Below are 21,787 nucleotides of genomic sequence, written 5' to 3'. Positions count from 1 at the left end.
TGATGTCTACTGAATCCTCCTATACACTGGTGAATTCTTATATTTTTACTTTTCTAAATTAGGAATACCTAAACGGTAAAAATATGACATTCTGTAGCGCTAAAATTTCTAATCCAAAATTTAAATGAACACTTGAGCATTTGAATAAAATTCAGACCTCATGTGCTTATTAAGTGAATAAATCAGAGCCAACAGGAATCAACCTGAGTAAAAGGAAAAAAAAGGTTTACTTAATGAATGAGCCGCATGCTTTGCTCATGGTATGGCTCTAAGCAGCATGTATTGACAAATGTAGATTGCAATGCATCCGACTGGGGGACTATTGACATTTCAACAGCAAAGACACATCCTCGTGGCAGGGAAATTTCTTGGTGCAGTGAGAGATGACCTTGCTGAATACATATTCTGTGGAAACGCTGATAGAGCTTCAGTAGCCTGGGAAATTGAACTTGTCTTATAAAAGGAAAGCATACAGGATGACAAGCAAACACTGTATGCGTGTGATTGATTCAGTCATTAATCTGAGCTGTACTCGACGTGTTTGTGTGTATATGGGGCTGCAAAGGTGCAAATGCATGCTTGTATGTGTTCAAAGAGCCCGTCTGTGCACACATGGATAAGACTCCTTCTGTTTAACTGCTGTCCCTCAGCCCACCTCTGTCCTCGCACGTCTTCCATTCTATTGATTGGCGCACAGAACAAATACGCGAGTCCCCATTGCAGGTAAAAAGAACTCTTGTCTGTAGTGGTGGGTAAACTAAGAAAACACCATGACCTCTGACAACAAGAAATGTTTTTCTTGTTCTCAAGTCTGCGAAAACGTTATTCTTTTTAGTACTGGTTTACTCCAGTAAACAAAAATAAAAATGTGTCAGTGATTTAGCTGATGCTACTATTATTTCTCCTCCTTCTTTGGTTGAGAATATTTTGAAAAGCTGAGAAGTACTTTAACAGTTGAATCAACTCTTGAATGGAAAAACATGCTCATGTTAGGTCTAAGTCACCCAGGACAAGAGATTGGTTAAACCACAGGTGTTCCCTGACCCATTGGCAAATGGTTGCTGGGGGTTGCTAGGTTAAATGGTATATGGTAATGTACCAAAAACTTCCTTATGATTGCTTTGGTCACTAGAGGTGGCCACTTATAGTTTGCATGAAAGACGCCGACTTGTATGCAAACACTCACCCGTACTATCCGAGCTATAGTCAAACACAAACCTAAAACAGAACGTAAAAGGCAAGCACTTTGCTCGAGGTTCACTATAGCTCAGAGAATAAAAGGCGAGTGTTAGCAGACAAGTCAGTGCCGTTCATGCAAACAATGGCCAATCTTTGGGAGGGTACTAATTTCTCCTAGCAACTACCAGCAACCACATCTAACCGTCAGGGGAAAACACATTTTTTTCTCACTGACCAGTCTCTAGGCCTGTGTGACCATCTGAGAGACATGTGGTCACAATGGTAGGCTCACCCTATAGCAAACCCTACTTTATGATCCTTTAATGGGATATAATTTACAGCATGAACATTACCTAGAATTCAACAAGAAATTAAACTAATAACTGAGATCATTAAAAAAAACTTCAAATGATTTTTTTTACTTCAGTGTAACCAGATTACATTTTCCCAACCAGAGGATTTTCCCCTACTGGCCATTTGTTAGTTTAAGGCTTGTTGTCATTGTTTTCACTTTTCAAACCTTGAAATTATGTCATTTTTTTATAGACTTAAGATTGTAGCCATGTTGAATGCAGATGGGACGTTCTCTACTGACTGATTCATATTTTAGTTTGTATAAAATCAACAAAGTTAAAGCACTTCGACATGATGAGAACTTTGAGCTGAACGGTATCCGCATGCTTCGCTTAGGAAAGGCAGTAGAGCACATCTCCATGAGCTATTATTAATAGTGCGCCAACTGTCTCAACTTGTGTCATCTCTTTTTTCCTTCTTTCTTTTTTGAATTTGATATTTATTCTTGGGCTGTGAACTAAGCTATATTATTTTACTTCACAGACATCTTGAATTTAATCACATGCCTTAAACACCGGCTTAATCATACAAGCCTAAAATAAATCCAGTCCTCTATTTTTGGTCACTCATTTTCCATCTTGTTGCTCCTTTTACATTTTATTTCAGTATAATTTGTTGTAGAAAACAGAAGCACAATGAGAGCACTTATTCCAAAAGCTAAAATAAAGCAGTCCTAGAGTTAATTTTGTATTAATTTAAGCCAAAAAAAAGCCATCTGGCACATTTATTGAGTTCTTTAATAGACTCATAATTAACCAAAAGTGAATAATTTTACAAATGGAATGTTAAAGTGACTTTGCAGGCCAACAACTCTTAATTTATAACTGCAAACATTAATGTTTGTACTGCTGGACTTAAAGTGGCATTGCTAATGAATGTAAATTTAGAAATTTCTAAAACTGTATTTCAAACGTGTTGTTAAAACCTTAAAATCTTTAAAGGATAAGGCTGGCAGCACTGTGACATGCCTTTTTCTACCCCTCTGAAGTACTGCAATCATTGGCAAATAGTTCAAAAGGGTAAGCGAGCCAGATTTGGCAGCTTACACACTCATTTGGCACTCCCACTATTTCAGTCCACGCAATGGAATGCAACAGAAACATAGATCTAAGATGAACCTGAACACCGAGAAGACAGCTTATTAGAGTGTCCCAATTTGAATGTGTCAAATATTTCTTAAATTGTGACGGTTTTAGAAAACACTAAAAAAGATGAAACAACACGGTCAAAGTCTTTCTGTGCTGGGGATAAAAAGTACCCACTGATTTGGTTTTCACAATAAAGTCCAAGGTAACGGGTAACTGTCATTTGCAATGCATGTTGCAATGAGTTTTTGTCGCTGCTTTGTATGTGATAAGCTGAGAGACCACCACTGCTTGGTGGCAACCGGACAGGTTTGTGACCGAGAACAGGCCTGTGAAGGACTGGGCTCCGTCCAATCAGCCCCTAGGGAGGATCTCCTGCTCTTCAATTCTAATTCATGTACATATAAATAACTGTCACTGGCATTGCTAATTGGATTAAAAGGCTTGGTAGAGGAGAGATGGTGAGAGGAGGAGTGAAGACGTTAAGAGAGGCAGCATGGCATGATATGCAGCATAATTTTTTGTTGGAAAGGTGGCGATTTTTGCACTAAACCCCAATTATTGCTGAGTAAAAGCCACTATGTTTTAAAAGGAATAGCTGAAGCAAAGCAAGGAAGGAACAGAGGACAGTTCATCCTCATGTCATAATGTAGTATATTATTTTAGCCTTACAGTATTAGTTGGAGCAGCTTTCATGCCCTGATAAGTCAGGACACCAAAATGATTATATAGCACAGTGTGTCGATATGATGGTGTAATACATAATACATAAACACTTTTTAAGAAAGCAAGTCGGGGACATTAAAATGTCAAAGAAAGCTAGATGTTGTCTGAAAAGCATCACCGTCCAGTTGCAGTCTAAGCCGCCTAAATCACTCAGAGACCTTAAACAACAATAAGTACCGCCGGATGGAGCTCTGCAGGTTTGCCTTAATACCCAACATTACTCACTTTTCTCATTCAGCGGAGCAGCTGTTAAATTATTTGCTTGTACATCAGATAGTTGTTGCTGGAGTTTTTGTTCACAGCAGACAGAATATTTTTGCTAAAACTCAAATGCTGCAATTTGAAATCTGTATATTAACTGGTGGCACAATTCGACTTGGATGGAACAACGAGAAATCGGTGCATTTAATTTTTGCGCCCGATGACTGATTGCGAGAGCTTGCAGCAACCAGCTGGTTTCCTAGAGGTTGGGAAGGCAACAATCCCAACCTCTGGATATCCATTTTAGATCACGAGGTGATTGGACAGGTCACCTGGTTAGAGACAAACTGTCTCCAAGTAATCGAGGCCTGACGCGGACTGACTGCAATTACTCTGAGACAGATTGGTGAAGGGTTGCAAATAATTACTGTTTGACTTATAAATACAGACAGACTGTAGGCATATCGCAATCTGTGTGAGTCAGTCTGAGCCAATGGGTGAACCTAATTACATTCTAAGGTTTTTGGCTTCAAAATGAGAAGAAAGAAAGAAAGAGGTTTGTATTTAATGAAATTAAAGAAATGTATAGAGGAAGAATGTGGTAGTAAACATAATAGGATGGAAATTCCTGTTTTTCACAGCTCAAGGCATTTGAAATCACAATCATAATAATAACTACAAGAGATCCAGTAAAGCTAATGCTTATTGCCTTTTTTGCAAGTTTCAAGAGTGTGAGCCGGATCATTAGAATTTAATGGGTTCTTCTTTTGCCCATATTCCACCTCATAAAATCCAGGCTGAGTTTTTGTACAGTCTTGCTGATGACGGAAATACAGACAAACAAACAGCACAAAAAATCTCCCATAATCATCATCATTATCATCTCGAAGACTTACCCCAGACCTTACCACGATATATGGGGTTAAGATGTCGTTACCAGAGGCTACAGAGGAAAAACAGATCACACAGGTTGCTCTAAAACAGCGTAACATGCACCTCTGAGCACGTTTTCCAAAAACAACTCCTTTCTGGATTTTTCAGTTTGGAAGAAACTATCAAATCTCTACTGACAAAGACACACACACAGACAAACACACGCTGTGGTTGTGGTTTGCTGTCAGCAGCCACACCTTTCACCTTCTGTACTCGTCTCTTTCTCTCCCAAAATAATTGTAACACTCCAGCTCGCATGTAAAATTAATAAGAATATGATTACACACATTTGATTTGAAAGGCAACATCATTATCTCCTGAATGAAAGCTTAATAGGTAATTACGACAATGCAACAATGAAATGTAATACCAAAGTAGTGAAAGCTATATCCTCTTATCATTTTTAAATCACTGCCACTAGCAGTCTGCGACATAAATGCACTGTCTGTGTGTACAAATGTAGAACAGCAAAACTGCAAAGTCCAATTTTTTCCCTCCCAAAAGCTTTAATTTTAAATGCTTTTTCTTTCATTTTGAAAAAAAATATTGTTGAAATAAGACCCTTCGGATCATTGAACTCTCTCTCTGTGCAGTGTGTACTAAGTTGCTCAAGCTAGCGCTACTTAGAATGCCGGTAAGCGACAGAAGACATCAGCATCAATGACAGCAGCATGAGTTCGCAAGGGTGAGGTAGACAAAAATCAAAATGTGAGCTTGAGAGATGCTGAGAGAAAGACTGCAGATTTGACACACAGTGCAAAAATACGAGATGAAAGAGGAAGCATGTATTTGAAATGAAACAAAAGCTCGAATATGGTGGGAGGTTGTGGTCAGGAGAAGGAAAGGAGATGTGGGGGAGGCTTACCTGGGTCCTGTGCAGCTCCTGTGTTTGTGGAGGAGGGTACAGTAGGTGGGAAGAGGAGAAGCAGTGGGGAGAAACAGAAAGGGAGATTAGCGTTTAAAACCTCATTCAAAGTTGATTTGCCAGTGCATAAAGGTGCATGCAAGTACAGTACAGGACAAATAAGGTAAGAATCCAAAGGGAAACAACAATCATGCTTTTTCAGCGTTTTAACAAGAAAATTAAAAATTAAAAACAGCATTTTTAAAAACATTATACAGTCACTGAACAAAGCTCTTAGCTATGCCATACAAATAGCACAGCTTTTACCTTTTACTGGTTAAAGGACTGAAATATGGATTGAATCAGATTAGAATAATACCGTATTTAGAAAGGAATTACATCATAGGCAACGGTGTGAGTTTGCCAAGCAACCGGCAGAACATCCAGGAAGCTCCAGCTCCCAGCCAAGAAACAGTCGAGCACATAATCCCATGCACAAACACATTTTTCTGTCTTTTCTACAAATTAACCAAACTATATCATTTTATAACATGCTAGGTTCTTATTTTTGTTCTATGGAGAGAAAAAGACATTCTCATAAAAGCTAGATCTACTACAGTGCATGTTTGAGACCCCTGTTTCTTTATATTTCAGGTCCAAGGAATCAGACTTTCTTGTATTTTTAATAGTCATTCAAACATTAAAAATGCACCCAACCAGTGCACTCCCCAAACATTTCTGCAAACAATGTGAAATAACACCAATGTTCTCAATTGAATGTATGGAAAATGGCAAAGGTAGCACAGTTTGACAGGCAAAAAATTGTATTTTTGCAACAACAAGGTGATTCCTAAAGAGTTATTAGCTGAAAACCTGGCATAGGTGTGCACGGGAAAAAAGTTAGATTAGTAGATGTAAAAGAAGAATTAGCAAGGCTTAAAAACACACATCTTACAAACAGTACCTGAAAGTCATGTCTTTAAGAAATTTAAAAAAAAAATCCAACGAAGACCTGACACAGAACCTGAGAGATACATCTGGACCTTCAGTTAATCCAACTACTGCTCACTGAAACCTCAGTGCAAGGATGGTTTTCAAGAAGCGATTCTTAAGCAAAGGAAACAGGGAGAAAAGGTAGAGGTATGCCAAATTACACAAGAACTGGACTAAAATCAGTCGTATGGAGTAATGAATCTGAATTTGTTGGTTCAAATCATTGCCAATACAGAAATGAAGGACGAGGTCAGGAGAGAGGTACATCAGTGAGTGCCCACAGCCATCTGCAAAGTATGGCTGAGGTTTGGGGTTGCATTTCAGCCAGTGGTGCTGGGGAGTTTGTAAAAATGTATGCAACTATGCAACAAATATTGACTTTCGAGCTTGTTACAATTGCCTTGTATACTGTGTTTCACTGTATGTTTGCACCTTTCAATACATTTTTGCATGCATTTTTTCCCTTTTCAAAAAAGCAAAGAAGGGTGGCTTAAGACTTTTGCTGTACGTTTATCTATGCATATATGGTAAATGGTAAATGGACTGGTTCTTATATAGCGCTTTTCCACTCTTCTGAGCACTCAAAGCGCTTTACACAACTTGTGCATTCACCCATTCACACAACTGACATTCACACACATTCATACTCCGATGAATGCATCGGAGAGCAATTTCGGGTTAGTATCTTGCCCAAGGATATTTGGCATGCAGACTAGGGGAAGCCGGGAATCGAACCACCAACCTTCCGATCAGTAGATGACCTGCTCTACCACCTGAGCTACAGCCACCCACCCACAATATATGCATGTATTTTGATGTATGTACTTTTTAACCGCCAAAGACTGTGCCAAAAACATAATTTTATAATAAAAGCTATTGCTCTCATTCAGCTAAGAAACTAAATATGTCACTTATGGTGGGCCCGTTCAAAGATTAGAGAAAAACACCCACTTTTAAAATAAATAAATGTAAACCAGCATGATCAGCTATATCAGCCTCAGCGGGGACATCAGTAGAAAAAGAGCAGAGTTGGCCATCAGTATACAGTCTGGCATCCGTTTAGGCCCCCATCGTTGAGGAACATTTTTCAGCCAAGTAAGCATCAGGATTCCAGCTATGAGGCAGCTTTTGATTAGAAAACCTATTTCCTCTTCAACTTTTGCCAAATTTCAATCATGGTGATATTCTAATTACCATTATCCAGATCAAGAAAGCGAGGCAGAGATTGAGTGGGTGTGTGCAAGTGAGAGAGAAGGAGTGTTTAGAAGGAGAGCCTGTCTTCGCATGTAAGCGGGGAAAATAAGAGGAAAATGCTCAAAAACAAAATCAGCTCTCTTATATCCCGTTACACAGCTTTGCCGGTGGTAAAGATGTATGTTGGTGAGTCTTTTTGTGGACTGTAATTATCTGGACAGGTTTATTTATGAGCTTAACGTGATGATGAAAAAAATCAAAGGGAGTAAGATGTGTCATGCAATGGCGTAATAAATTTCATAAACTAGTAAAATTGGTAGTAAAAACTCCTCATTGGTAGCTTTTATCAAAGTGTTTAACCAACGCTATACATCAGCGGTCCCCAACCTTTTTCGCGCCACGGACCGGTTTATGCCCGACATTATTTTCACGGACAGCCTTTAAGGTGTCGCGGATAAATACAACAAAATAAAACTAGTAGATTTATTCATAAAACACGTGAAAAGACCCAGGAAAACCAAGTTAACGATAAAAACGATAACAAAATAATGCTGAAAACCAATAAAAACCCTGAAAACTATACATTTCACACCTGAGCCTCAACGCTCGCGGCCCGGTACCAAACGACTCACGGGACCGGTACCGGTCCGAGGCCCGGGGGTTGAGGACCGCTGCTATACATGGTCCAGCAAAAGAGCTGACTGTTAAGTTAAAGTCTCAGGTGTATCCTGTTTAAACATTCAGCACACTAGGATGGGAGTAACAGAGTTCTTCAGAGAGTCACATATTCAAGCCAGACCACCCTTGAGTTCAGGTTCATGCAGTGCGACGGGGTGGGGGTTAGTTCTGGGGAGATTACCCAGCAATAGGGGAGACATGGAGCAGCTCTCCCCATGTTAAGCAAATGGAGAGCGGGTAAAGAATAACTGCATGGCGCTTTGCCCCTTGTGGGCCTTGCGGGAGCCTTCGCCGTCCCACCTCAACCCACAACCTCCGGAGGTGAGGTTAAATGACAAGCGCTGCACAGATGCATTAAACATGAGTCATTTGGACAGAGAGCTGGATGCTGGACCACTCCAGAGATGATAGGGACATTAACCAGGGTTTCACCAGGGCCTGAGCTGCATTTAATGAAGGCCTCCACTATCTCCCAATGTCTCTCTCTACATTTGACTCAGAGCCAGGGAGTTAAGTAGTTCAAGATAAACACTGCCACTACTCTTTCTGGCTCCAGTTGTCTGATTTTCTGCCTCTTCCCCTTTCTCTGTACTCACTGTGCAGCCTGACAACTTATTATGGTCTGCTTGCAGAGAGTGGTGGTCAAGAGCAACTTGTGAATTCTTAGCAGCTGTCACACAGAAGTGATTTTGTTTTTATAGTTCTGCTCATCAAAATAAAATTCAAAAACGATTGAACATTTTTCAATTTTTAACATATTTTTCTTTGTACTATTTTCAGTCAAATGTAGGGTTTTCATTGTGATTACTTTCTACATTTTACAGGCCTACAGACCCCCAATGTTTTTAGGAAAACACAGCTACCATCACTAGTTGGTTAAGCTAATTATTTACATTCTCATAATCAGTGTTGGTCAAGTTACTTGAAAAAAGTAATCAGTAACAAATTATTGATTACTACCAGAAAAAAGTAATCCTGTTACTTTTACTGATTACTTATTTTCAAAAGTAATTAGTTACTTTTTAAAACATGATTTATCCCCTAAATAGGTAATAAGGCAATAGCTCTTTCAGCCCAATTCATAATCTATCTTTTCTGCATAATCTATCATATAAAATGTAATCAAATGAAAAGTCTCTTTTTAAAACTCGTTTTATTAGTTTTAATCTTTTAACTTCAAGCAAACATTAAATTATATGCAACATTCTCTGACTGGAAGAAATTTGTTTAACATTTAAACCTATTTTCTGCACATTCCAGCACATGAAATAAAATAGTTTTTTGTGTTTACACTCACTCTTTCAAATAGATGCACGTAAAACACAGCAGAAAATAAATGAAATCAAAGACTAGCGGTTTTCAAAGACAAATAATACAACCAGTTAACATTGTTTGTAGCATGCTAAGATACCACTAGCTGCAGTTGCAGCACCAATCTTAGTTGCAGGTAGTTGTAAAATGCATTTTCCTAATGAATTGACATTTAGACTACTAGACTAACCTGATATTTTCTCTCATCAAACTGACAAGTAAATTAGTCACCAAGAGTGTTATGACTCTAAAATATGGAGCAGCAACAAGTGTTGAAAAGAGGCAGTATCTTTGCTAAAGCCAGTTACTAATGTTACCAATGAGAAGTCCTAATAACTGATAGGCCAGAGGTGGGAAATGACTAGCCAACTATCCATTGGATGAGCACAATCATCAAGTATTTTTCTTTTGTTTTTCCAATACAGCACAACATAACAATAACAACTGTTCCCTTAAGCTGCTTTATATATTGAGAGGAAGACCCTATAAAAATAGAGAGAAACCCAAACAAACATCGACCCCCTTTGAGGAAGCACTTGGCAAGAGTGGGAAGGAAAAACTCCCATCTGAAGAAGGCTACAGCAGAAGCAGGCTCAGGGAGTGGGAGCAATGTGCCATGACCAGTTAAGGCTGAGAAGAGTTTCAAGTTTAAAACTTGAAAACTAAATTCTATGTAAAAATGTAAAATAGACACGGTGCATACAATGACTGTGTGGAAACACAAAGGACAGCTGATGGCAGAACTGTGCCACATTTGTTTTTATTCTGCCGGTCGAATACTTTTTTTAGCTAATGTAATTAGCTTAGTATTGAAGTCACCTGCAACAAGTCACTAGCCTTCATGTTAGTGAAAAAATCATGTTCAACCAAGTCCACAGGTCATCCAGTGGTCAGTATCTTCATTTCCCACCACCAGCCTATCAGTTACCATCACATCTTACTGGTCAAATAGTAGCTGGCTTTAGCAAGGATATATATCCGACTCTGACTTCTCAGTGGGTGTGCCACGTTAAAAGGTCTAGCTCTAGAGTGTCCTTTTTTACTTCTTCCTACTTACATGTTACTACTCACTCAAAAGGCTCCAGAAAAGACCTCTCCAACCAGTAGTTTGGCAAAGTTGTGAGCTACAGGGGTGATCTTTAAATTCAGCCATTTTCTTGACCAATGTTGGGGATTTGCTGTTCTTTTGTTTCAGTTTTTGATGTGTCTACTGGCTTAACTGACTATTTACGGTAATCAAAATTTTGTCAAGAATGTGTCTTTCTGACTCTTAGTTTTACCAGGACCCTTTAAGTGCTACACCCCTCATGCTGTAGACCAATTTATGGGACGTAACAAGGAGCGTTCTAATAGGATGGTCAGGGGGGAAAAAATCTGACAATGTCAGGAAAAAGGGTGAAGTATCACCAGGACTTTTAGGAATTAAATCTGTGATATCTTTAATAATCTCACAAAAATGTCACAATATATTCCACACTAAAAATTTTGGTTCTGATCATCTGATCAACTGCCCAAAAAACTGATATCACAATTTCATAATCAAAAGAAAAAAATACAATTGTTGCCATTAAAATACAATTTTAATGCAGAATACATATTGTGGGTGCCTCTAAAAATACCATATAACATATATACACTGTACGCTGCAGTTGTAAAGCAGGTAAATATAAAATCCTAGGTGTTATAAGAGTAGTCTAATAAAAAACCCTAAAAACCAAAACTGTAACAGGCAGGCTTTCATCTGCATTCACCAAGTGAGGGAGGCCTGGACACTACTGTTCACTGGAAACAAAATAACAACAGTTTCCTTCGACGCAGCACAACCGCAAGCTTCCAACCCCGTCATCTTCAAACGTGGCTCTTGGTTAATGGCCTGGAACACACATTCAATGTCTATCAAAGAGGGACGTTGCTGGGATGGATGCACATGCTGACAGCCTCCCTCGCTCGCTCCTCAATCACACAAACATACTAATGCTCTATCCCCTTCACACTCCTACCACCACCTAAACACACACACACACACACATACAGGCAGAAACCCTCCCTCCAGTCAGTATAGCAAGCAATAATGTGTTGATTAAATCTGCGATCAGCTGCCTAAGGGGCATGAAATTGGACATGATGAGTGTGCCACATTAAAAACTAATTATCAATACCACCAATCCTATTGTCTTTCTTTTAAACCAGTCACAGCACTAAATCAAGTGTGGAGAATGGAACACTATGTGCTCTATCACAATGAGTTTAGGGGTTGCAACCACACCTGGACTCGAGTGCCTTCAAAGCTTTTTGATCAAATATTAAAGTGTAATTTACTGCCTATAGCACTTCCTTATTGTATTTCAAACTCAGTGAGACTTGGCAAAGTATGCTACCAGAAGGAATTCTGCTGATGAAGTAAAATTGAAGAACATTACCTAATTTTGTCCTTCAGAAGTGTTGTAGGGCTGTAATTCATGGTTTTACATTTGTTTTAAATCTCCATGACCACTTTCCTTCCATTTGAGGTCTTCATGACCTGCTCCCCACTCAATACTGATAGTCATGGTTTCTTTAACTGTTTCTATGATAGCGCTGTAATCATTCTACATAATTTTAAATTGTTTTGGTCTGGGGGTGTGATTCTCACTCAGGGTGAGAGAGGTTCTAGGGCTCAGTGAGTGCCCAAATATGTTACGGTCCCCAAAGCCTTTTTTAAAAGAAAACCATGACGTATGAAATACAACTAAACTTTTGCATCAAAGGGAGATAGGAGCTCGAAGAAAAGACAAGACCTTGATCCGAATCCATGCGATTGGCTGTCAAATTTATGGTTCAAAAACAACATTTCCTCCACAGCCAATCCACAAGAAGCAAAAAAATACTAATAAACAATCAAAGGAAATTAAGAATATTCTCGTTCGCCAAGGAGTGTTTAACAAACCCAAACCACAATCCCAAATGTGTCAAAATGTGACCAGAGTTTAAACTGAGCACTGTGATTTCTTTCAGTTTTGGAAGCTTGAAAGATATTATACTATCTCATAGATAGAAGGACCATATCGCACTTCTATGACTTAATCTGAAGGCCAGTTACAAACAGAAACTAAAGACTTAATTTAGAGTACTTGTTCACGTAGTGGCATACACATCAGTTCAGATATACAGTATAGGTTTGTACCTTTTGTACAGTCTCAGCGGCAACTCCATCAGAGATTGTACAATTGCGGCAAGCCCGGAAGCTGGGCTTTTGTCTGTGTTCAATTTAGACTCCAAGGACAGATTAATTAACTGAATACCACATTCAAAGATAGCGTCCTTTTCACCAAAAGTTTCTCACAGGGTAAATTCATTTGTTTTACAACGTGTGATGTTGACTCTCAATTCATCCGGTTCAAATAATCACTTGAAACACAAAAATCCAGCACTGCAGATCCGCTCACACAATCGTAAGCTAGCAACAAGACAAGACATATGATGCCAACACTTGACTCTGAGCAGAATGGTGCCAAGATAAACAGATACAATGATGGAAGTGGACTGACAGCGACAGATAACTGTCAAATGCACTACACCTACAGGACACCGTGCATTGCCGAGGTCTCTGAAAAGCCATTTATCAACCTGAACATCTTGGTTTGCAATTTCATACCCTGTTCACCCCATTTGGAACACAACCTCTAAAATAACCCACAGGCTGTCTGTCTCACATACAAGTAAGGAAAGTAAGAGTCGATGGCAGTCAAAGATTATAAACTCAAGCTAACATGATTTAATTGACATTGACTCATACAGCAGTCATCGTTTTAGGGCCCTTCTTTTTGAAATGCTTTCAAGATGGCACCTGCAATCTTTGCAAAGAGACTTGTGATGCAACTGCAAAGTGTCTATATTTCACTGCTGACATTGTGCTGTGGGACAAAATCTGCACTTGTCTCTTCTCACCAAAAGGATTTCTACTCAGTTATGCATTGAACTGGAAAGCAGCTGTCATTTGCTGTAACCTAAGAGGTATAAACATAGCTTTTTTTTCTCCCCTTCCCTTCTCTCCTTCCACCCTTTTTTTTTCTCTCCTTGGATGTTGCTCATCCATCCACTCACCCTTTACCTCCGGCTGTCTCTGGGACCTGGTGATTAGAGCACTGGGTGCTGGTCTGCTGATAAGGCTGAGAAACCTCCCTCCCTCCACTACCAATGGCTGTGTCCTCAGGGTGCAGGGGGAAAAAAAGGAAGCCTAGGGTAATGTCCCCAACTCCCCCCAATCCTTATGCTTTCTCGCCATTCACCAAGTCATGGGTGGTGGATGAATGCGCAGCCTTGTGCATCGTATGACTTTGAATAGATAGGCCTGCATTTTCATGAACGATAAGAGCAGCCAGAAAAATGAGGAAAAGTAATACAGCTTAGTGTTTAAGAGTGTAACATTATGCATCAAGGGCCCTTTTTATGAGAGAAATTTTACATTGTGAAGTGTGTTTACAGTACCATCTGGTAAATTGTGTACACTTACACTGGGAATGTAGGACAAAAGCAGCGCTCAAATGTGGATAAGCTTCATTTCATGAGAGCTGCTATTGTCTCAATATCCACCCAGCTGCCATAAAATGGATAATAATATAGCGCAGGTGATTCACACTGAGAGTATGATGTAATTGCAAGTTTCTGAAAACTATAGCTTTCTAATGTTACATTAACCCTTGCCTTTTCATGCCAGGTACCTACACCTGAATTTCAGAAACCGTTCTTTTGTTAACAAAGAATTTGATACAGTTGCCAATGCGTTTGGGACTGAATGCCAAAAGGCTGAAGTTATTCTATGAAGGGTTGGATCTGCTCAGAGAACTTGTTTTAGATCACATCATCAACTTCTGTGTCAAGCAGTCCCAACTCTGTGCCGAGGATTATCACTGGTGATTAGAGCTGTCTCTCAAAGTATGACTTGGAGTTCAAAAAGAAGGTTTTAGTAAAAGAGCTGCAGCTTAGAAACCTGAAAGCAGTGCATCAGGTCAGAGTACAGTGGTCCCTCGCTATAATGCCGTTCACCTTTTGCGGTCTCGCTGTTTCGCAGATTTGTTTTGTGCAATTTTGCATGTTTTTTTTTCTTTTTTTACAGCGCATTGTGTTCTGCTTTCTGATTGGCTGTAGACCATTGTCAATCAATCTCATGCCATGTCTCCTGTACAGTACAGAATGCGCTCAGCTTGTCAAATTTATCTAAATTTTCTATCGCTAGCAGTGTGACTCTGAAGTGCTGCACTGTATGTTTTCTCCAACAAACACAAAAATGTAGATGAAACATTTTGCACCATCAAAGGCAACCGCGGGTGCCTATGGTTTCATTCTATAATACTGGACTTATTTTTCTATGAAGGTTTGAACTTTGAGAGTGTTGAAACAAATGGTAAATGGCCTGTATTTGTATAGCGCTTTACTTAGTCCCTATGGACTCCAAAGCGCTATACACTACATTCAGTCATACACCCATTCACACACTGGTGATGGCAAGCTACACTGTAGCCACAGCTGCCCTGGGGCGCACTGACAGAGGACACTGGTGCCACCGGGCAGTGAGGGGTTTTACAGCCTTAAAACATTTATAATAACTGCAAAAAATAAAGTTAGCTACTTCGCTTATTTCACCTATTGCAGGTTATTTTTAGAACGTAACTACCGCAATAAACCAGGGACCACTGTAATCCTACAATGGGGTGCAGTGGAGGGTCCAAAGGCATCTGAGGGAGAACTGTCAATGAAAAATAATCTAAACTCTGGTGCGTGCTCTTGACTTAGTTCCCAACAGCTTCATCATCATCTTCTCTCAAATGCAAATTGAATGGTAACTATTTTAACATACTGGGAGAGAATAAGTGTCACAGATGCACAAATGCAAGTAGTCAGAATGGCAGATGGCTCCCCCTTCCCTAAGCCTGATTCTGCCAGAAGCTTCTTCCTGCTAAAAGGGAGTTTTTTCTTCCCACAGTTACCAAATGCTTGCTCAAAGGGGGATGTCTTCCAGGGTTTTCTCTCTATTATTGTAGAGTCTCTACCTTACTGGGGTTGCAGTGGGGCTGGATAGGTCACTAGTCTATCATAGATCAACGCTGACCCTGACATTTGATACGCCCTTCTGTGTAGTGCCTTCCAAAGAACTACAAACAGAAAATGTATTTTGACAATTTACCAAAAAATGTGAAGCAATCTTACAAAGCAAAACCAACAGCCAACAAAAATTTGTAAAGGTAGTCGAACTCTAATTGGATTCCAAAGTCCAACATCTATAAGGACCGGTTAAAAATGCTTAAACAAATTTAAGCAGAAGAATGATTCAAAACTGAAGAAGTAATTTTCCAGTTACCACCAAAATATTACCATAACCAAGTAATATCTCCTGATGGATTGATGCGGAGAGAAAAATCTAATCCTCAAGGTGTTCTAAAGAAAAAGACTTGCCCTTGCTTATCTCTGGGGTTAGTGGAGGTCCACGGCCATTAATTTTAAATGAGTGGAATGGATTTGTGGTAATCGAAACCCAGTGGCTCCAGACAGCGCTGGGACTTTGTGGTGTGAAGACCACCAAACGGCAGAGTGATAACTTAACCGCTGAGCTGTATGAAGTGGAGGAAGTCAAGAAACTGATTTGGGTTTTCTGCTCCCCATGCACTATGAAAGTCTTAGGAGATACTGTAATGCATTAGAAATCTATTTGGAGGCATTCGAGCGTAACAGCGCCGAAGATGTCAGGTAAACTCTGGCTTTTGGTCAAAATGTTCTCCTTCTAATTTAAGGCTCTTTTTCTTAGACGGTTAAAAAAAAATGTGACCTTTAAAAGTATATTAATCAATCAAGTTAGAATCAAAGTTGTCAGATGTTTTGGGATGGAAGACGCTGACTTCTCATACCTGAGGGTTGGAATAAAACCTATCCCTGATGTTAAACCTGCTCAAACTTGTGTGTTTAGACAGGGTGTGACAAAGTAGCCCCAAACATAACATTGGGGTTTTTTTGTTACCAGAATACTGTGGAGCTCATAAATGCTACTGTCAGCTTCCACCGTGTGAAAAAATGTCTTTGTTCGCTCTATTATTTTGTAGACTTACAATGTAAGAAAACACGCAGCTTGTTCCCAGCCTGCAAACTGTGAATGTAACAAAACACACTGAAAATAAGTGTTGCATATTTTGCATATGCCACCATAAGGCCGCCTGTTATTACAGACATTTCTGATGCATTGTTTTGATATCCATCCAAAAGAAAGAAAAAAACAATGTTTTTTATGGCTCGCGTCAGTGAAAAGAGGAAATCCAGATTACAGTTTGGAGATGGATGCTGGATGCCACTACAGCTTTTGATATTAAATGGTAAAGAGCGTAGGCATTGAGCAGTTTGATACTTAATGATGTGCTGCTCGTTTATTTGTTCTATAAGAGCACATAAATGCAAACTTTCCACTAGTTTTACCACTATGTGCATAACTGGAGGCAAATAAAAGAAAGAGCTGTTTAATATATTGTTTCTACACATTTCATTTAAGTTTATGCTACATTTTAAATCAAGACATTCTCCAGAAGGATATCTGGATCTGGATTAAGGCTGAACCCCGATGAAGTCGATACGTATCGGTCTGTTTTTCTTGCGGAAATCCTTTCAAGAATAAATTTGTTGTATGATTTTATCCTAAACAGAGTGCCTCAGCAGACCTCTTTTTTAAAATATTGAACTTGTGTTCACCCTACTTATCAACACCAGCTGGATAAGCCTTTAGAGCCTTGTAGCACTTCCTTTTTTTCCTTTTCTGGATCGGGATTACTTTGTGGTATTTTCTTCGAGAACACCAAAGCACCGTCTCCTAATTCTTATTACAATTTGATTTATATATGTGACATCATACATTAAAGACTGCAAAAGTCCATTCATTATTCATTATCTTTCACTGCATCCTATTTCAGATCCAGGATGAGGCAGCTTGTCCTGGCCTGAAGCCTGCCCCACCAGTCACTGCATGAAAGGTGGAATCCCATGTGTCTAGTCTGATTTGTGGTTTCTATTCATTTTTATGTCGCTGAATGACAAGTCCTTTTGTAATGGGCATATAATATATGTGTTTTTGTAAGCGGGAGGTAGTAACGCAGTATTTTTCCAGATTAACAGGCACCACTTTGAGGTATGCAGCTCAAAGGCTATTACAGCAGTGCTCGTTCCCTCCTACCTTGCCTTTTACTTAATTGAATCGGCCAGTCCCCATATCAGATATTCCTTAACGGAATACTGAAACCTATCCACCCTTTTCCTAATACCATTAGGGGAAGTGGGAGAGCAAGATGGATGCTTTAATCCTGCTGGTTCAGAGCACACAAAAGGAGAGCATGCCCTGCAGTCAGACATTAGCCACAACATTCACTGCTGAGCCACAATATTAATAATAATAATAATAATAATGGATACTTTATTGATCCCCATGGGGAAATTACTTGTTTTTCTCTGCATTTGACCCATTCACTCAGTGAAGCAGTGGGCAGCCCACTAAGCAGGCGCCCGGGGAGCAGTGTGTAGGGACGGTACCTTGCTCAGGGGTACCTCAGGGTAGCCGTTAAGTGGATTCGAACCGCCGACCTTCCGATCATGGGGCGACCACTTTACCTACTGAGCTATCCCTGCCCCTTACTGAGCTATTCCTGCCCCTAATATTCTTCCAAGCAGAAGACTTGCCCTGTCACCGTCTGACCGAAAGCTACAATAACAACAGCTCATTTCCTGCAGACGACGTACCATGTAAATAACAGAAACTGTAGCTCATTCCGCTGCTTGTTAAATGGGAAAAGAAATAAATTACTGCAACACTTTACACTTTGCAGCACCTTATTTCCATGATGTCTGCTACAGTAGTTTACGAGCCCATGGGGGTCCAGAAGCAGTACATTTACACCATCTGTTCATGAACCTGGCACATACACAGGAATGCATGTCCAATTTGACACAATGTTGATGCAGATGAATGAGGCCCAGGCAGGCCCCTTGCTGCTGAGGTATTCTTATTTCCAAACCTATTTTCTGCTGTGTCAAACTGCAGCTAAGCTAAAGTGAGGTCCATTATTTCTGGCCAGCTCAGGCACAAAGTAATCCTCTTATTTGGGAGGTCAGCGCCAATCATTATACAGAGGGGTGCCATTACAGTGTACACTCCAGTGAGCTGATTTTCCCCTTACATAAATATATGACTCAAGGGACTGCTCTTATTCCCCTCTCTAATTTATCCCTGCTGCTTCTACTTTTCTATCATCCTCCCTTTTTCTCTCTCTCAACTTTCCTCTCTTATCTATGACCTTCTGAAGCTTCCTCTTTTTTTTGGTTTTTACCTTTTCATTTTCCCACACTTTCAGCTAACATCCATCTTTTCCCACCCTCATTTTTTTTCAGGATGCCCAGAGTGGCGTATAATTGAATCTGCAGAGAATGCATGAGCAGGAACAATTAGCTCAGTCACTCAGAATGTGGATATAGCTGTACAGTAGGATAAACAGAATAATAAAAAAGGATAGAAAGCCGGAAGATAAGCCTGAACTCTATGGGAACAAAGGGAAACACATAGCTTGCAAAGTACACGCAATTTTGCTCCCACCATCGGCTGACAAAGATGGGATAATTTCATTTTGCATCGCTTGCGTGGTTTTTACAGGCATACTGTCCTGCTTACCAAGCACATGACCGCTATGTCGTGAAACTCTTCAAATTACTGATCTCATGTTTGTTCGTTGGTCTGAAGCGGAAGTAAAATTGTAGGAGAGAAAGCGCCATTTAAGAGGTGTTCAGGGGGAAACACCTTGTTGGTGGCTCTGACACTATAATGCTCAATTTTAACATTTTAATGGATGCAATTCATAATGTGGTTGATTTTCAAAGCGCTGACCCTCTATTTGGCTAGTTTTTACTATATTCAGCAAGACTGACCTGACTATCTTCACTTTGTCGACTTCTGTTCTGCCACTATGCAAACCTCAAGTCTGCCTGACTGCAGAAAGTTACTTTGTTCCTGAATCTGGAAGGACGAATAGATGTGTATGAAGAGGTTTAAAGAAAACGTTCATTAGCTTCAGAAAGGCGATGGTCATACCTACGATGACAGCTGATCATATACAATCTCTTTCCTTGGTATCAAATATTCAAAAAAAATTATAAATGTTAATAATAAATGTAATAATGTAATAATAAAAGTTTTTTATATCTCATAAAGTACCATGCAAAAGTCTTGAACAACCTTTAATTTGGCAGGGGAAATGAGAAATGGTGCAGCAATTTATTGAAACCTGTAAATATATGAAAATGCAATATAAAATACTTAACATAACACAAAAAACAGAGTTGTAATTTCTTAAAGTAGATCTCAGAAATACTTCTCCAGGCTTCTTGAAGGAGATTCAAAGCTCTTCTTTGAATGTTGGCTGCCTTTTGATTAGGGCAGGGTCATTTCATTACAGTAGGCAATGACACGGACAAGCGGGCCGTTGTTATTACCGTGTTTTTCGGGAAATAACAAGCACTTAAAATCCATCCTTGGATTTTCTCAAAAATCGACAGTGCCCCTTATAATCTGATGCGCCTTATGTATGAATTCTGGTTGTGTTTACTGACCTCGAACCGATTTTATGTGGTACACGGCACTCAAAGATCTGTCAAAAGATGTTTTAGTATGACTTTGGTAAGCTACGAAGCCGCACAGCTTGATGGATTGTCGGAGCATTGCGGCTACCATAGTCAAGAGCCTCGCGGAGTGATACGTACTGTGCTTCAACATAATATTACCGTATTGTGCGTGTATGCCCTCTTTTTAAGTTTTGTGGATATTATACATGGTTCTGCTGAGGATATGTCGGCCAGTTTCCACTGGAAATGCCATTTGGTTGAACTGTCAGCAAGGACTTTGCATTTGCATGGTTAAATTTTTATATAGCTTTAATGCACATAAAAAACAGCTGCTTGTTCAAGTGAAAATACATTGATGGGGGTTTTTTTTGCACTAATAAAGTTGTGGAGTTGTAAAGTATATTGTCTCATGTCAATTATACCGTCAGTTATATCGTTTTTGCAAATTTTCAAATGTATATCGTGATAAATATTTTTGGCCCTGCCCTACGTTTGATTCCACACTGCATCAGTAATGTTGAGGTGCTAGCTCTCAGGAGGTCAATCATGACTGACTGTCATGCTGAAAAATGAAGTTGCTGCCAATCACATAACATCCTAATATTACCTAATTTATAAATTCACCAATTTTTTTACAAGTTCCCCAACACCACTGGATGAAATCCGGCCCAAACGTTGCTGATCATTCCCTAACACCTGTTGCCTCAGAGTTTCGGTGTAATTTGGCACATCTCAGCTTGTTTTCCCTGTTTTCCTTCCCCAACAATGGCTTTATTGCAGACACACTTATACTGAAAACATTTCTGATGAGGCTTCAGTGAAGAGTAGATGGGTCAACTTCAGGCCCAGGTCCTTTGTCACATCTTTATAGCCTTTTGGGAATCACATTGTTGGTTTAAAAGTCCTATTTTATGTGTGTCAAACCGTATTTTCTTTGGCATTTTTCATAGATTAACTTTTTTTTTTATAACAGGCTGCTGGTTTGCTTTGTTGTCTGTTACATGTAGATACAATATTGCTTGATCCCTTGAGTTAGGTGACTTTTTCATGTATGAATGGCTCATGGGGAAGTTTGTGCCAATGTTCAAAGAAAATTTTTTTTTAAGACCATCAGAAAGCCTGGAGAACTATTGCTCAAGCTCATTTTAAAACATTAAAGCAAGTCTGGCTCATTGGAAGCAAAATATAAAGAAATAAAACCCGACTCAAGACTTTTACACAACACTGTACTTCAACTATGTATCTTCTGAAAGTTCCCATCCTAAAAGACTAAAGGTATGGGCCGTATTTTGGGCTGAGGGAGCTCCTTGCTGGACAGATCCATAAACACTAGCTGATTTATTTTTATAGCCTATGTGGTTTAACAGCATGATAACATTTTTTATTTGCAGAAACACCGTCTACATTGCTCAAATCACCATCGCAGATGGGATGGCAGTCTGGGTCAAAACCACAAACTAACAACAACCCCTCGGTCCTCCTCAGACGGTAAAATAAGTGCAACAAACCATATCGCCGCTGAATTTATATTATGTAAAATGGTCCAAACAAAAATAGACAATTTTCGTCTGGGGAAAGAAAAGTAGGAGGTGGAAAAATTTTCCTCGGTCTAAAAATACATATTTCTACTTTGTGTGGGGCTGACACTAGCAAAGATGGGCCATAAATA

General features: G+C 39.6%; 1 protein-coding gene across 6 annotated transcripts in view; it reads right to left on the bottom strand.

The window, feature by feature from the left end:
- cadm1a (cell adhesion molecule 1a) overlaps positions 1-21,787 on the bottom strand; it is a 479,728-nt gene that overhangs the window by 157,941 nt on the left and 300,000 nt on the right. For 5 of the 6 annotated variants that reach the window (XM_086309421.1, XM_086309424.1, XM_086309423.1 and 2 more), the window contains exon 2: positions 5,344-5,361. The exons of the other annotated variant lie outside the window; for it this stretch is intronic. In XM_086309421.1, coding sequence (XP_086165547.1) covers positions 5,344-5,361 — 18 coding nt within the window. The remainder of the gene's footprint in view (positions 1-5,343; positions 5,362-21,787) is intronic. 6 annotated transcript variants of the gene reach the window in all.

The sequence above is a fragment of the Aulonocara sp. 'chitande type north' Nkhata Bay genome, linkage group LG10, assembly GCF_057382095.1.
Source record: "Aulonocara sp. 'chitande type north' Nkhata Bay isolate Kocher_YH1m ecotype deep benthic linkage group LG10, A_spYH_male_GT1.1, whole genome shotgun sequence".
Lineage (NCBI taxonomy): Eukaryota > Metazoa > Chordata > Actinopteri > Cichliformes > Cichlidae > Aulonocara > Aulonocara sp. 'chitande type north' Nkhata Bay.
The sequence above is the reverse complement of the archived record's forward strand: the minus strand, read 5'-3'. Positions and strand labels throughout refer to the sequence as shown.